The 15,387-nt window shown below is 40.1% G+C and overlaps 1 protein-coding gene across 10 annotated transcripts in view; it reads right to left on the bottom strand.

Moving 5' to 3' along the window:
* Positions 1-15,387, bottom strand: part of ncam1b (neural cell adhesion molecule 1b) — a 72,618-nt gene that overhangs the window by 16,537 nt on the left and 40,694 nt on the right. For 7 of the 10 annotated variants that reach the window (XM_069669160.1, XM_069669166.1, XM_069669159.1 and 4 more), the window contains exons 10-15: positions 8,118-8,147; positions 4,366-4,516; positions 3,975-4,162; positions 3,546-3,642; positions 1,609-1,779; positions 779-907 (exon numbers count right to left, since the gene is read on the bottom strand). In XM_069669160.1, the coding sequence (XP_069525261.1) occupies positions 779-907; positions 1,609-1,779; positions 3,546-3,642; positions 3,975-4,162; positions 4,366-4,516; positions 8,118-8,147 (766 nt within the window). The remainder of the gene's footprint in view (positions 1-778; positions 908-1,608; positions 1,780-3,545; positions 3,643-3,974; positions 4,163-4,365; positions 4,517-8,117; positions 8,148-15,387) is intronic. The other 3 variants (XM_069669164.1, XM_069669161.1, XM_069669169.1) reach the window with 1 other exon arrangement.

Below are 15,387 nucleotides of genomic sequence, written 5' to 3' on the forward strand. Positions count from 1 at the left end.
AGTGTGGCCTGATGGATACAACACAAGGATGAGCACATGGATAAAAAAATAGATGATTAAAATGACAAACAGAAGATATGAGCAGATGATCAGCATGCAGACAACATTGAGTCGTGTCCAAAAATAAAAATGGGATCAATAATGAGTCAGCAGGCACAATGAATATGAAGCCAACAGGGAGCAGCAGTTAAGACTCCCAAACACATGCATCCCCGACCAACAGAGGGGGCTACAAGCTCAATAATGGGCTCAGGATTCACGACAAGGCTGGTATTTAAAGAGCCAAAGAACTCTAATTCATGGAATGCAAGAAAGTAATGAGCCCAATAAAGCTTTATTAAATTACTGAGCAACTTGATCCAAATTAGGAAGACTTCACAAGAAAAATGTTTCCTGGATTCTTTGATTTTAAGGTCCCTCTTTGGAAAAAAAAAGGCTAAATAAACAAAACAAGGAGGTTAGTGAGTCAGTTCCTGTTGTCAGTTTTACTCCAGGACAAACAAAAGACACTTGGAAGAGGACAGATAGACTGAAAAGACACGGTTGGAAGCTTTAGTAACACTGTCCAAACAGACTCAATGCTAACTTGTGTGTTGCTGTCCAGCAGCTGACAAACTCTCCCCTTCAATGAGTTTCTATAAGTCAGTGATGGGATGGACGGGCACTCCAGCCACATAGAAGAGAGGACTTCAGATAATGTGTTTTTGGAAAGCGAGGTCATAAAGGTCTGATAGAAACTTCAGAGTGTGCTGTAAAGCGTGCAACATGTGCCACTTACGAACAGGCTCCGTCTTGAAGAACTCAGCGGGGCTGCCTTCACCTTCACCCTTGCCGTTGATGGCTGACATCTTCACTTGGTAGCTGGTTTCTGGCTTCAGGCCTGTGATAGTCACCTCGTCCATGGAGCCTGTAACAACATAATATTAGAGGCAGCGCCGAGCCCGATGAGAACACCTTGATAGTTCTGATTAGCAGAAAAAACAAACGCAGCCCGAGCTCAAACAATACATGCATAATTAATCCCATCACAAGTAAACAGCGATTAGCTCGATTCTCGTCTCATTCCAACAATGTTTGAACAACAGATAAATCTATTTAGAGATGGTCTAAAAAGGTCTAAACTCAAAGATACACAGAAACAGAAATCACTCACAGCTGTTTCAAAGACATTATCTAAAGAACCTGATTTTATAGGTTATTATTAGGAATTGGTGCAAGATGACATTTTCCATTAATCTTGCATACTTCACCTTAAAAAAGAATGCTATTATTCAACTCATTGGTCATTTTTTGCTCTCTTATTTAAAGACTTTCCAATGTAATTGTATTCAGAGTATCTGCACACAGAAATTAAATGCAATGCTATTTAAACCTCAACAGCACAAATTAATACTTCTTCAACAGCATAACAAACGACCAATATGTTTCAAATCAATCAAAAATGATCAAGATGTCTAACCTTGCATTACATGTATACAACAAAACTTTAAGTACTCATTTTGTCAGCTCTTAATAACAGTTGCGTTGAAATCCCAAAATATTTAACAGCTAAAAAAGGTAAATTTCCCAAATCAACACCATCATGTTTGCGTTGTTTTGTGTTCTCACCATCTTCGACATAAAAGACCTTCTGCACCCAGCTGCCCCGGCCCTGAGTCCTCCACTCTGCTTTGTATCTCAGGACAGGAACGCCCCCAGTGGATTCAGGCTCCTCAAACTGGATCTGCGCGGTGGTGGAGAAGGGTCTCACCTCACTGATGGTCGGAGCTGACGGCACCTCTGGTTAACGGAGGAAATGCAGCGTGATTACAAGTGAAGCTGTAAGATTGCAGCACTCTGCCTCTGTCAGACTGCATTGTTCCTATACAATAACAGAGTGAGCTCACAGCTCCTAATAGATCCCAAATGCATCTGAAACTGCTTCAGATTTGTAAGACATCCATGGGTTATGACATTAAGGCAGTTTCTCTGGCGGTGGATGCAAACGGTTCACATCTTTTCAGAAAAGAAAAAAAAAAAAAGGCAGGAAAAACATTCAGCTGTTTCTTTGCTGCTGCAAGTAAAAGCCATCGCGAGTCAGTCTTAAAAGAGGATAATTGCACAGAGAAAACCACAGAAAATAATGAGCTGCTTGTTTTTGATTTGATGAACCTTTGAGCGGGGAAAAGAACGATTTTAGATGCATTCACAGACTTTGCAGTCAGCAAAGCACAAGCTATTGTTTCAATGTAATGGTGTAACAGGTTTAAAAAGCTGGTTTTGAAGTAGCAAAATTGGTTGAAGTCAGACACTTTTTTGATTACTCTGCCAGCTCAAATTTTGGATTTGGAGAGAAAATATCTGACCTCTAGTAGACACAGTTTATTGCTGAAACACATGTGCATTAGTCTAGTTCAATGACTAAAACGGCACTCTCCATTTTAGAGAAAATTACAATATTTTAACCACTTAAAGGAGAAATTGGCCCCTGGAAAAAGCCACTGTCAGTCAAAGCTGCTGTTCTCTGTAATCGACAGAAGCAATAATATTGGAAATTGAAGCCATAGTAGTGGAGAAAGTTGTACAAGCAGCTCGTGGTTTCTACATTCCTGTAACACCCAGCATGCATTGCGCCCCTCCCTCTGAAAGTAACGGCCCAGTGAGAGACGCTGGAGTGAAATACTACCATTTTCCATTCAAGGACATTGATCGCTGCAGGCAGTGGCTCAGAGCGGTACAGAATCTGAAATACGACGAGAATATACCGGTATAAAAATCTTCAGGTCCGCAGTCTACATTTCACACCTGACGATTCGGAACGAGACATAACATCGGAGGCGGGCGTCCTAGACTGAGGAAGTGTAGTTTACAAGCTCCCGATGATGCGTTTCACGTAGTCCGGTGGAGGTTTTCCAGGGCCCGTTGGAGAAGCGGATAGCGCCTTCCAAAGGCACAGAGTGAAATTGCATTTTTTACCCCCTACCATAATGGCATTAGCTCATCATGATAGCATGATAAGGCTGAGGTTGAAAATCGGTGAACTGGGCCTTTAAACTACAGGGGACTCGGATTTCCAAGTCCCGGTGACTGTTCTGAATCTATATTCAAACAGTTTGACCTTCAACTTGAAAATACAAACTCTACACAATGCACAGTGCACAGTGCACAATAATATATGCTGTTTTACGTTTCGTTCAACTCTGCACTGAGCCTTTTATTTTTTTTCCTAACAACCAGAGGGAAGGAACGTCAAATTATCTGATGTTAAAACAAGCACTGCTCTGTGTAATCTCACTTTGTGGTTGATGTTTTGGTCTAATGTGTTTTGAAAATTGGTGAAAAATGTGTTCCTGAAGCCCGGAGCCTTGCGCAGTCCTTGCGATTCAATTTGTCTGCCACAGTGAAATTTATCTTACTGATTTTTTCGTTGTTATCACTCCAAATCAATGTTCCAGCGCTCTACAGGAGACATCCTCCTTATTATGCATTTTAATTGTGCAGAAAAATGAGACATAAATAAATGCAAAAGAACAAAGTGCTACAAACTGCAGAGAATTCCAACTGACCGGCCTGAATGAGGAGGAACTCCTTGGACTCTGTACCCATCTCATTGGAAGCAGTGCAGTTATAGCTCCCAAAGTCATTTTCAGACTCGGGGGTTATCTGCAGAGGACAAAAAAGCAAATATATGAAGGGCAGTGTACCAAAACAGATGAACACATTTGTGTGTCAAACACTCTGAAGGTGACCTTTTTGTTTGTCCATTAGAGAAGCCTATTTTTATTTGTTGCTGTGAGCTTTCCTGCTGCTGAATTATTCATCAGATCTTTTTTTTCTTTCCACAATGGAGCTGAGAGAAAACCCTTCACTTCAAGTCTATGCTCATGAAATGTTGATGACATAGGGGTTATGTGTGTGTATGTATACCTGGAGGCACTATGTGTACATTTATTTTATGGACTGAAACCCGTAGCTTCTTGTGTTTGTGCATGTACCTGAAGGTAGCTGGATGATGGAGTTCTGAAGATCTTAATGTTTGTGGTGTTTGAGTTTGGGAGCTGGAGTCCATCTCTCAGCCACACTATGGATACATCGCTGGGATGAGCCTTGACCTCACAGCTGATATTGACAGCATTTCTCTCCCAGGTGTACACGGCCACGACCCCGTGGATCTTAGGAGCATCTGGTAAAGAAATTCATTGAATATAGATTTTCTTTTCAACATTTCAGATTTTGTGGCTTGAAAACAGAGCTGTGTGAAAAAGGTGAATTGAATCGCTTAGTTTGTTCTGTTAAAAGAGATGCTGTTGAAGTCAATTTTACAACACGTACTCGTCTCATTATGTAGGCTGAAGCACTTATATTAAGAGAGAAAGAGATACTTACAGCGGACCTCCAGATATGCTGTCTGTTCATCCTCTCCAATGGCATTGCGTGCTGTGCAGAGGTACTGACCAGCGTCTGTGTACTTGACATACTTCAGAGTGAGGGAGGAGACACGAGCATCACTCCTCACCACCACATTTCCATCCAGACTCTAAACAGGAGTGGAAAAAAATAGCGTGGTTTAGGGGGGGAAAAAAACAAATGCATCACATCAGTTATTTTCCACAGCCATGCTGCACATTTACATAGACGCAGCTCATTTCTGCAGAACAATGTGTGACCTGAAAAAAGAAAAAAGCTAAAGAACGCCTGCCTTTAATGAACAGACGTTTCTTTAATGAAAAAGCCGCACACTGCAGGGTGAAGACGTGGAAACATAGGGACACAGTTGACAGTACAGGGGAGCTTATCAATAATAGATGACAGAAGGCACTAGAAACCATCTACAGCTTTTCACACGGAGGGCTTAGCAACTCGTGAAATACGCTGATGCATGACGGCAGACACCGGAGCATTACCTTACATGCCACGCTTGCACTTTTATACTGAAGGCACAGAAGGCTTAGTGTGGGATTTTTTTAAATGTATCTTTTTAGTTAAATAACATTAAGTTAATCTCCTGTGGTAATATTTGGTTCAACTAGATCGCAACACTCTCACTTTCAGGACATGTCCCAGTTTAGCTGATGAAGGGCATATGCCAAGTCACGTAGCATTTGAAACCAGGGACATAACGGCAGACAGCTGCCTAATGACATGTGTAAGTGACCTTCCTGCTCCAGAGATACCTGGTTTCATTAACTTGATATGCAGAGTTACAACATCCGGCCATAAGTAGCTTCCTGACCTTTAGGGTCAACAACTCTTTGTTGTTTTGGTTGCTGATGTCATGTGACACTAAATTGTAGGTGTACAGTTTCAGGCTGTCTCCATTTCTCTTTCTTAAAGAAATATTTTCCCTACGAGGATATTATCTATTATAAAACACATATTGTGTGCATTAATTTTACAGATTTGGGTGAACATCAACTTAAGAGTTTAATTAATCTTCTCATGAATTTCGCTGAATAAATCTCAAACCTATTAATGTTGTTTAGACTATTTTAACCATGCAAGGGTATTGCAATAACATTGTATTCTTTAATACCAGTAAGCTTTGGGTTTTTATGAATTGTTCCTTTTACAAGGTGCTGCAGGGCTGAGCCTTTCTATTGGCTGCTTTCATGGCTCTGATCCAAGCTGCAGGCAAAACAATGGCACGGATGCTTTTACACATATTGAATTAGGGCCCAGTCTGGGCGGCCATGTAAGAGAAACCCTCGTTAGTTTGTATTCAAATTCAATAGACAAAGCATGTCTGGGGCATTCATTATGCATAGCGGGTAGCAGGACCAGGGAGACACTTACATAACACAGTACCCTTTTATTCTGACCCCTGTGCAGCAAGCATTCTCCCTCCACCTCCCTGTGGTGCTGCTCCTGACTCCTGCATCTGTGCCACACTAGGTGCGACCATGTTAGTCAGTGTGCTTCAATATTGAAACCTTTTTAATGTTGTGCGGATGCCAATGGTTCCCGATATGATGCCTGTAATAAAAATATGCGAGAGGGAAATTGCTGTATGTAGTCGCTGCAATTTAATCTTGTGAATCATTAATGTATTATCACAATGGATTTTCAGTACGAATGCATAGAGCACCAGAGTGGCCGTCTATCTAAAGCATTCTTGATGATTTGTTGACTTAACCGCCTTCAAGAAACAGATACAAAACCACTTTACGTGTCTCTGTGAAAACCTGGTACAAAAAAAAAACAGATGAGGGATGAAAATAAAGACTTTCAGACATAAGCTTCTTTAATAAATCAAAGCAAACTGACAGCAGAGCTCTGCAACAGCTTCTGCAGCTTTAGCAGCAGAGGAGAGAGACACTGCTGGAACATCGGAGCATAAAATTGAGAATACACTGAGGACATGTTAAACTTATGTCTCACCAAATCTAAACTGGACCAGCATACAAATGTACCTTCCCATCCCCGCCTTGTCAAATAAACACCAAGCTGCCAACGTATTTGCAAAAAAACATGCTCAGCATGCTCATGCTGCCGGCTGCTCACACTCCTCCCCTGAGCTGTATAATGGGATGTCTTGCATAGAGACATGCTGATCAATTCAGAGTGCAGGTAGACTTTAAAACTATATCATCATGTCAGAAAATTATTACGGTCTGATCCATTAACATAAACCAATGCACTCACATCCTGTAACCAGCAATGTGCTGCAAATGTGCTGCTGAGACGCAACTTGTGAGACAGTGGTTCACTAAATATAGTTCATATTTTGTAGCAAAGCTTTACTCTGCTTTTAAGAACGCTTTGTTCTTGTTGCTTTCTTTGGATTATCTTTATCCCTGTAGAGAAACTAAGGAGCTTGGGTAACATGGCTTTTTGGGGTCATTTTTGTGGAGCTGATTACTAATCCAAATATTTAAAATTGTGCATTTTACCCTTACTCCTGGGTAAAGGAGTAAAGTTAGTCTGAACAAAAGAATTTCAGCGCTACAAATTAAAAATGTAAGTGCCACTATGTGCAAATAAGGGTTTTACACAGACCTAGTCATTACTGTCAGCATGCGCTAGATGAAAAAGGTTTCTCTTCACCTCCTGCAGTGAGTAATGCGCGAACAAGTTCATTGTAAACGTTTTTCAATCGCAGGTGTTAATAATGAATACATGTCAGATGTCAATATTTCGAGACTGTTGAAAACAGGGAATGTAAAAACACCCATTTTCAAAACTCTAACAGAGCAGAGTCAAAGGAAAAGACCAACCCGCCTGCTGTGCAGAGCTCCCTGCAATTTAAAAATAAAATAGCAAAGCTATTTGAGGAACCAAATGGTCTAAAAATATGAATTCATTTCCTGTCAAATAATACAATAGCAAAAATAACACTGGCAACCCTAATGTTTGATCCTGCAGCTGAAATGGTGATGGGCTGATTCTGCTGACGTACTTCGTGAGAGCACAAATTTCTGTTCAAAGCCAAAAAGAATCTACCAGCTCTGTCCTTTAGTAAAGAGCACTCAGCGGAGTGACAAAGAGGTATATATCGCAACAATTTCCTCACATATATTAAACACATTTTCAGTAGTGCAGTCGAGTGTAGAAAGTTTATGTGGGCAGCTCTCGCTTTTGCCAATGTTCACTTTCTCTCAAAAACTCTGACACTCTGCTGCACAAACGCATATTTCATTTTCTTTTGCATACATATTCATTAATCTTTGGTCCATGAATTTGAACTATAGATAACTACTTTTTCATGTCAATAATACACTTTGAAGTTTCAGTCAAGAATTGGCAGCAGATGTAGTGATATGTAGGAGTGAGGACAGAGAAATCTACGAAGAATTTTACCAACAAAATCAATTTTTCTTGGACAAAAAACACGTAGATAAACTGCATGCAGAAGAACTGAGATCAAGTCTATAAATGATGAACAAAAAGCCATTATAAAAATCATATTATAGCAGGAGGATGTATTGTGTTGACTTAATGGCTAGGTGAAAGGTAACACGGAAGTAGACATGAAACCAAACAAGTAGAAAAAGGAGAGGCAAAAACAGACCGGCCTGTTTTGTACTCTCTCTGACCCTTAATTGATCAAGAATTTTGATCTGCATCCATCCAGAATTGAATTAGACTCCCCTGACATGAAAGATGGATTGGTGTAGGAGAAAGTCATGCATTTAGAATACCTTGTGCTGCTCTGGCCGAGTCCATGATGCCTGTAGAGGACAGAGACACAAAACAACAAACAAAAGGCAAAACGCTTATAAGGTAATTCTCATCCTGGCGAAGCCGGGATGCTGCACATTCCATGCAAGTATTAAGTGTCCAGTTTATTTTACGTGTATCCACAGGCCCTGAGCTGAATCTATGATTTTGCTTTAAGTCTGCAGATACAAAAACGCTTTGGATTTCTCTCCTGGTGAAGCCTATTCTGTGACTATAGGAGTTTTCTTTTAAAAGGAAAGATTTTGGGGGATTTTCATGGGGTTATTTTCTGATTCTAACCCCCAAAGAATGAAGTCTATTGGCATCGTGATAGCACAAATGCTTACAGATAAGAAGGTTATTGGTTTATCTGGAAGAGGTGACTCCATTACACTGCAAAAGCAGAGATATGCCGGCCTCTTTGGCAAAAGGCAATTATCGACTCATGATCCAGTTTTGAGGCTTAAAGCAATAATGAGAATATAAAACCAAACAAAAGTGAATTTACTCGAGCACTGCCGTCTTCGTTTGTGCTGTCCTACATAAATAAATAAATAAATAAAGCAATCGAGTCACTGAACAATCCTTACAGTGTTTATCAAAAAGCAACGAGGGGTTTAAAAGGAGCGTTTTTTGCTGCAATTCTTCCTCGACCTCATATGAGACCTGGGGAAAGAAAATCCTTGCCCACAGGTGCCCTGTGTTGTGTTGAATTATTTTGCAAGTCAGATGTTGTACTCTGAATATAAACAGAGCTTGTACTACAGTCTCAAACTGCTGTCTTTTTGCTATGCTTTAACCGAATTTCAAGCCTTAAATAGCCAAAGATAGGATTTGCATGAATTCAAAACTTGAAGTTTCCTTCTTTTAGAAATGGATACAAAGGCACCTCTCCAGATATCTATTTCTAGATATATATATATCTGTATATCTGCAGCCTCATAAGCCTCGCAAATATTAAATTTTAGATGATAAGAATGGATGTGCTGGCAGACCTAGTTATTATTTAAATCATGTAGCGAAGAAAATCTCAGTCTGCAGTTCATATCACTTTCTAATTAATGGCAGTTCATATAGAGGCCCATACTGTGTATTTTAAGTAAATCCTAGTAAATAATTGCTAGAAAGACTCTAAAGCACATTTGACTACAGCTTTGACTATGATGAACATGAATGTAACATTTTATCATGTTGTTTCGAGGAAATAAAAATCACATACATCAAGTAAACTGAGTGATTATCATAATCATGTTCTCCCATCCAACTGAACACAGAATTATTTTGAGTCATGACAGATAAAATCAAACCTCTGCATAACAAACCCTTTGAACTGTACTAGACAACATGCCATGTCAAGTTAAATCACAATGACGCTGAGAAGCGCAACTTCACAAGACAAACAGCTTCGTGGAAAGCATGCTCTATGGATTTCATGATACTGAGAGGAACATGTAAAGCATGAGGATGGGATGCGATGGCCCACATAGCGAGAAAAAAAGTGTTGAAGGATACTAAGAGAAATGATAAACAGCTATTTCATCAGGTGCATCAGCAAGTAAATGTTAGTAAATGAAAGCAATTTGCTGGAATAATTGTAGGGCAAAACAGCGAATCAAACCATCAATGAAATCACATCCGAAATCGCCCCTTTATTACCTTCTCATAACCAAAGCAGCAAGAGCATATGGACTGTTTGAATGCAGGTACTTTATACTGCTGGCAAACCTGCCTCACCATTTACTATTAAAATAAGCAAAATGAGGAAGGCTAAAAGAGGAGTTGATAAGGGACTTATTGGACAAATCATATGCAAAGCTCCCTGCCTGGGTGTAATTTCACTTTGTTCTTAAGAGCTGTGTACGTCCTCTACTGTCACAGAATAACACACAGTGCACCGTACATCATTACAAACAGCAGTTGGCTGCATATCACCGCCGTGCTGAGAGAGAATGGTCGCCCAATTAAAACAGGCAACCTAATAGTCTGGAACATCACCACCTCACCCGCACACCCGTCTGCAGCACTGCCTCTGCAGTAAGTGAGCTGACAAGTATCGCTGCCATGTCCCTGACAGGTGTTTGTTTAAGACAAAAGCTCAATGAACAACGGCAGATGCGAGCGTGCAAAACGGAAGACACCGAAAACACAATCAGTCCTCCGAGCAAACGCGCAGAACAATATGGTGACGGTTCCCTTGGGACTTATCATTTTTCCAGCCCATTGTTATTCCCTTCCATAGAGAATAATCTTTACTCTTTGTTCTAACATGAATGGTGATGTCAGCGTGAAGAGGGCAATGCACAGAGAGAGAAAACATATGAACACTAAACGCATAAATGTACAGAAGCCTTTATTCACTGGGTGACGCCTGACTGAAAACAATGATTATGCGTTCTGTCATCGTCCTGTGTCATTAACTGCTGAGCCTCAAACCGCTGCCAGTACATCACAAAAAACGGACTCGCATTTTAGCAAAGAAAGCCTTACATCACCCCTGCACTGAGCTAGCGGGCGTGTTGTTATAAATGAGTAGCCCTTTGTGTCGGGACAAAACAATGCACTCCCTGCATCGGCACGCATCGCTAAAAGCATCCCTCTGTTTCACATGCACTGCCTAAACAGCTGCCACACAACATTAATTACACATTTTCTTGAAGCATCTAATTATTTCAAAAAAATAATCATTAATTTCTTTGATCTTTAATTTCTGATTGTCGACCTGTGATGTGAGACAGAGAAGGCCTATAATGAGGATTTGTGTCTTAAACCTTGAGTTCCTTTAAGACATAAAGTGCTATCACACAATAGGCGGCAAACTTTAATGGGCTTTTAAGTTTTATAATTAGTCCTCAGTTAAAAAAATCCAGAAAATTACAGCTTGAAAATTCTTTGCATCAAGCAGAATGTTAAATATGTATTCAAAGAAGCAAAACATTCATTATGTAGATAATGTACAAAGCATGGATAAATACTTCATTTACATTTTCAGTTATTAAACAGAGTCACTTATCTGGAGCGACTCGCGGAGAATGCATTCAAAGGAGTGAAACCACCCAATACGGCACGTAAAGTTGATGAAAGTTTGAAAATAAATATATAAACACTTTACTTTAATAGCCGTATAAACAAAAACAGAACTATCCCCCAGATAAGCACCAATTTGAATTTGGAACACAACTCTAAGCAGGCACACACCTACGCGTACCACTGCTTTCCTATTGTATGAAACAGTAATCTCCCTCATCCTCACATTGTGCACCCCTTTACTCACAGTCACCAGACGACGCTTTTGTCTGCACTCACTAAAGATTTTGTGTAGGAGGTTGTTCACAATGAATTTATTTCTCCCCGTTAACCTTAAAAACACAAGAAAAACGGAAAATGAAGCCAGACAAGATTTCCTTCAGCATCAAACGGACGGTGAATGATTAATCTCTCACGAACTAAAGGTGAAACTTCAAGTAGTCTCGGTTTTTATCCTGATTGAATCAAAGTAAGTGACACTGATCTCTCTGCTCTGACATTATGTGGTAATTCCATAAACTAACAGTGCTACAGTGTCTCATCTATCTGCTGCATCACCGGTATAGCTCTCATGCTAAAGGAGAAGATAAATATGTAACCTTGTGTAACAGCTCTCCAGGAAGTGTCCACTGTAAAGAAAGATGTTAGCTTAAAGGTATCCTGTAGAGTTTGTGACTGTTCAGGGCTGTTTGTTAACTTCTTTTGCACACAGCACTGGTGCTACAGAGGTTCACAGTTTTGTAGCACAGGCCACAAAATTGTAGCTTGATTTAAACATTCATTACAATCTCTATAAACAACCACGATTAATGCTGTTCATCATTTTAACAGGTATGACTGGCATAGGATATTATTGTAGCATACAGGGCATACCAAAGCCAAACTTTAACAAGAAATGTTTTTAGACAAATATGTTATTTATTTGCCCATAATGCTAAATTGCGGGGACATAACAAGCATAAAAACATCAATATTACGCTTCCAAAGAGCAAATTTTAGAAATGTTATCTCATCAAAATAATTTAAGAGACCGAAAACTAACCAGGGGTTGACAATGAGCACTATGGGACTTTGCAAATTCACTGGCTCTGCCATTAAAACCACTAGGCCTGAAATAGTTTGTTATTTTGGTGTTATTTTAACGTCAAATTTTGTTTCTCCCTATGCATGGGTTCTTATTACGGAATGTGTGCGCAATTGTGGAACTATTATAAACTCGTGAAAATAGACCAAAAGAATCATATGGGTATTAATAACATCACTGCTGTTATTAGCACTATAGAATAGTTTGAGCATGCAAGAAGTGGATGTAGCCACAGAGACGTCACAAACTGGTTGGTGGACTGCTTTGCATTACTGTCGCCATCTTGTTTTTTTGTGGAGCCATGTGACCATATTTTGGAACACAGGGTAGAGCTGGAGAGGAGCGAGGGGTTGGCAAAAGCTAAGATGTCGGAGGGCGACTTTATTAACTAGCTATTTAGATGGTTAATGACAGTGTGTCACACAGAATGGACATCTACACTCACCGGCCACTTCATTAGATACACTTGAAAAATCTAATGTAACACACCAGCTCAGCCATAAGATTTGCTGTTATGTTGCCTGTAATGTACAGGCTTTTTCCTAAGCGGTCATAGAGGTGTTAATTTAATGACATTTCAGCGTCAAGGTCATAATTGGTGGTGGGGCTGTACTGAGCTGCGTTATATTCAGAGGTGCTTCACTCAGGTCTCCTCACGTATGTAAATAGGGAGGACAAAAAAATTGAGACATCTCAATATAATAATTTAATTCAGTACAACACCACCTTTAACTACGACCTCAGTTATAAACATCATTGAATTTACACATTTCCAACTCATAAAAGCAGAATCCATGGCAGTGCTGTTGTATTGAACTGCATTAGATTGTACAGGTGCACCTAATGAAGTGTCCATTGAGTGTATTTGTGTTGATATCTGACTGGAGTTTATTTAATTACATAAAAACAAAGAGAGCTTGGGGAACATGTCACCAATGTAACGATCCGCAGCAGGGAAGAGCCGACAGAAATCCTGACGCCTACTCACTAACCACACAAGAGGCCATATTATTTGTCTGATATTTGCATGAACTGGCACCAGCTCCACAAGAAGGGCCAATAGTGTAAGTTCAGTGACTGGACTAAGCTAAGATGACACCTAGCAGACACCTTCTGGCATCCACCTGTCACTCAAAGCGACCACGCCCCTAATTATGTACAACTTTAAGCCTGAATATAATTAAGTTGGACATTTTAATATGGACCTCTATTTCTGTGCAAGCCTCAAGCGGCCGTTCGACAAACTGCAGTTTTGGCATTTTCATGTTGGCCTCATTTTTTCAGCCCTGGAGGTATCTGCTTGGTTTTTACACGTGGGTCCACAGTTTTGTTTTCACATGTCGCCACACAGGCATGAGAGTGCTGCACACTGCTGCCAAAGATTTCACGCTGTTCCACTGATGTACAGGTGGCAGTAACTCAGCACTAACTGCAGGGAAAGAGACCTCAAGGATACACAGAAAAGGGATGTGTTGTGCTGAGTAATACTCGATGTAAACAGAAACAATGTTTGTTTACGTCAGAACACTCCACAGGGTACCTTTAACAAACCCTAAACAGATGTGTTGTTGCTTTGTTATATCTTTCTAGCTTTGAAGATGGAAGCAAACCAAAAGAATAGGAACAAATGCTGTCTGGCGCTTAGTTTCTGAGGATTTTCTTTAGTTGGCACCGTTCTTATTATATCAGGACGGAGAAATTAAGCATGAAAAGATGTAGTCCTTCACTAAAGCAAAATGTAAACTACTACTTGTCTTTTTCATGTTTAGCACAGATGTTTTAGTTTGCATCGTATCTGTTCTTCATTGAGCAGTAGCCAACAACTGAAAGGATAATGAAGATCTTGTGACGCCTTCTCTATTACAACCTAGTTGGTATTTTTCACATTACTTAAATAATCCTCTTAAGTGGATATTCGATCCAGGATTTCAACTTAGGTTACATGCTAAACGTACAGCACGTACAGCCACCTATGACATTAGAATGGGTGGTGAGTGGCATTAGATCGTCTCAATAGTTAAGGGCTCACATCCCGTGGACTTAATAAGAGCATCATCTTATCTTCATTCATGTCAGCAGAAATGATCATTAGGAGCAGATACTGATAATTAATTTTACAGCTTTTATCAGACGATGTGCCCATATTATCCTGCAAATCCTCTTCTCTTATACCACCGAGTTTCCTGTCTTACATCGAACAAAACACCGTTGATATGTTTGACACCAAAAGCACCGAAAGGAAATAAAACTTTTTATGATTGTAGGCTTAAAAAGTCTTTGTACCACAAGTCTTCACACAAGATATGCAGCCAATTAACTAAGGAGACAAAGAACTCAACAACACATCAAAATATACTGCTAATTAATCAGATCTGTACTGGTTCTCTGACACAAAACTCTCACATGAATATATCACAGAGAAAACCCTGCCTTTGACATCCTTGAAGTTTGCTCAAAAATTGAACAGTGAACTAACAGCTGCATTTACAACTGAACATGTCCACCCCAAACGAATGTTGTTTCACTTGTCACACCCATCCTGGATGAAATACAGCTGTAATGATGATTAAAGATAGCATGACAGAGAGATGGACATCAGATGAACGAGCAGAACCAGACAATTAAACAATTAGCAGCCGTTTCCTCACATAAGCATGAAATCATTTCCCTTCTGAACCAGAACTATGAAGGAAAATCTAAACAGTCTGGATCTCGTATTTGTAATAAACAGGTGTTTGGTAAGGCTGCTAATCATTTCTTTGAAGACAGCTGTGAAGAGATGCCACTGATCACGAAGCATACTGAACACTAAGGTGTAAAACACACTGCCACCACAGCACAGCTGTGCGTCACATGACATATTGCACGTGACATGCCATGGTGCTGCACATCAAGGACTGCACGGTGTAAGAACTAGGTGGGTAATACACATCTTGCTGCCTGTTTTTTTGTTCATAACAAAGAGACTCTGTGTGCCTCTTCCTCTGCAGCACACACCTGCAGAGTCAGTCCTCACAGCTACAGTATAGCTGACCAGGCAATGTCTTTTATGAGATAAAATGGTGAGATTGTGGGATGTAAAGCTGCAGAGAGTTAACTCCAGCCCCCTGATGAGTCTCTGCTCATCCATTATGACAGCTACA

Source organism: Semicossyphus pulcher, unplaced genomic scaffold (assembly GCF_022749685.1).
Source record: "Semicossyphus pulcher isolate SPU_LCO1_2020_fin unplaced genomic scaffold, fSemPul1.0.p SCAF_19, whole genome shotgun sequence".
Taxonomy (NCBI): Eukaryota; Metazoa; Chordata; class Actinopteri; order Labriformes; family Labridae; genus Semicossyphus; species Semicossyphus pulcher.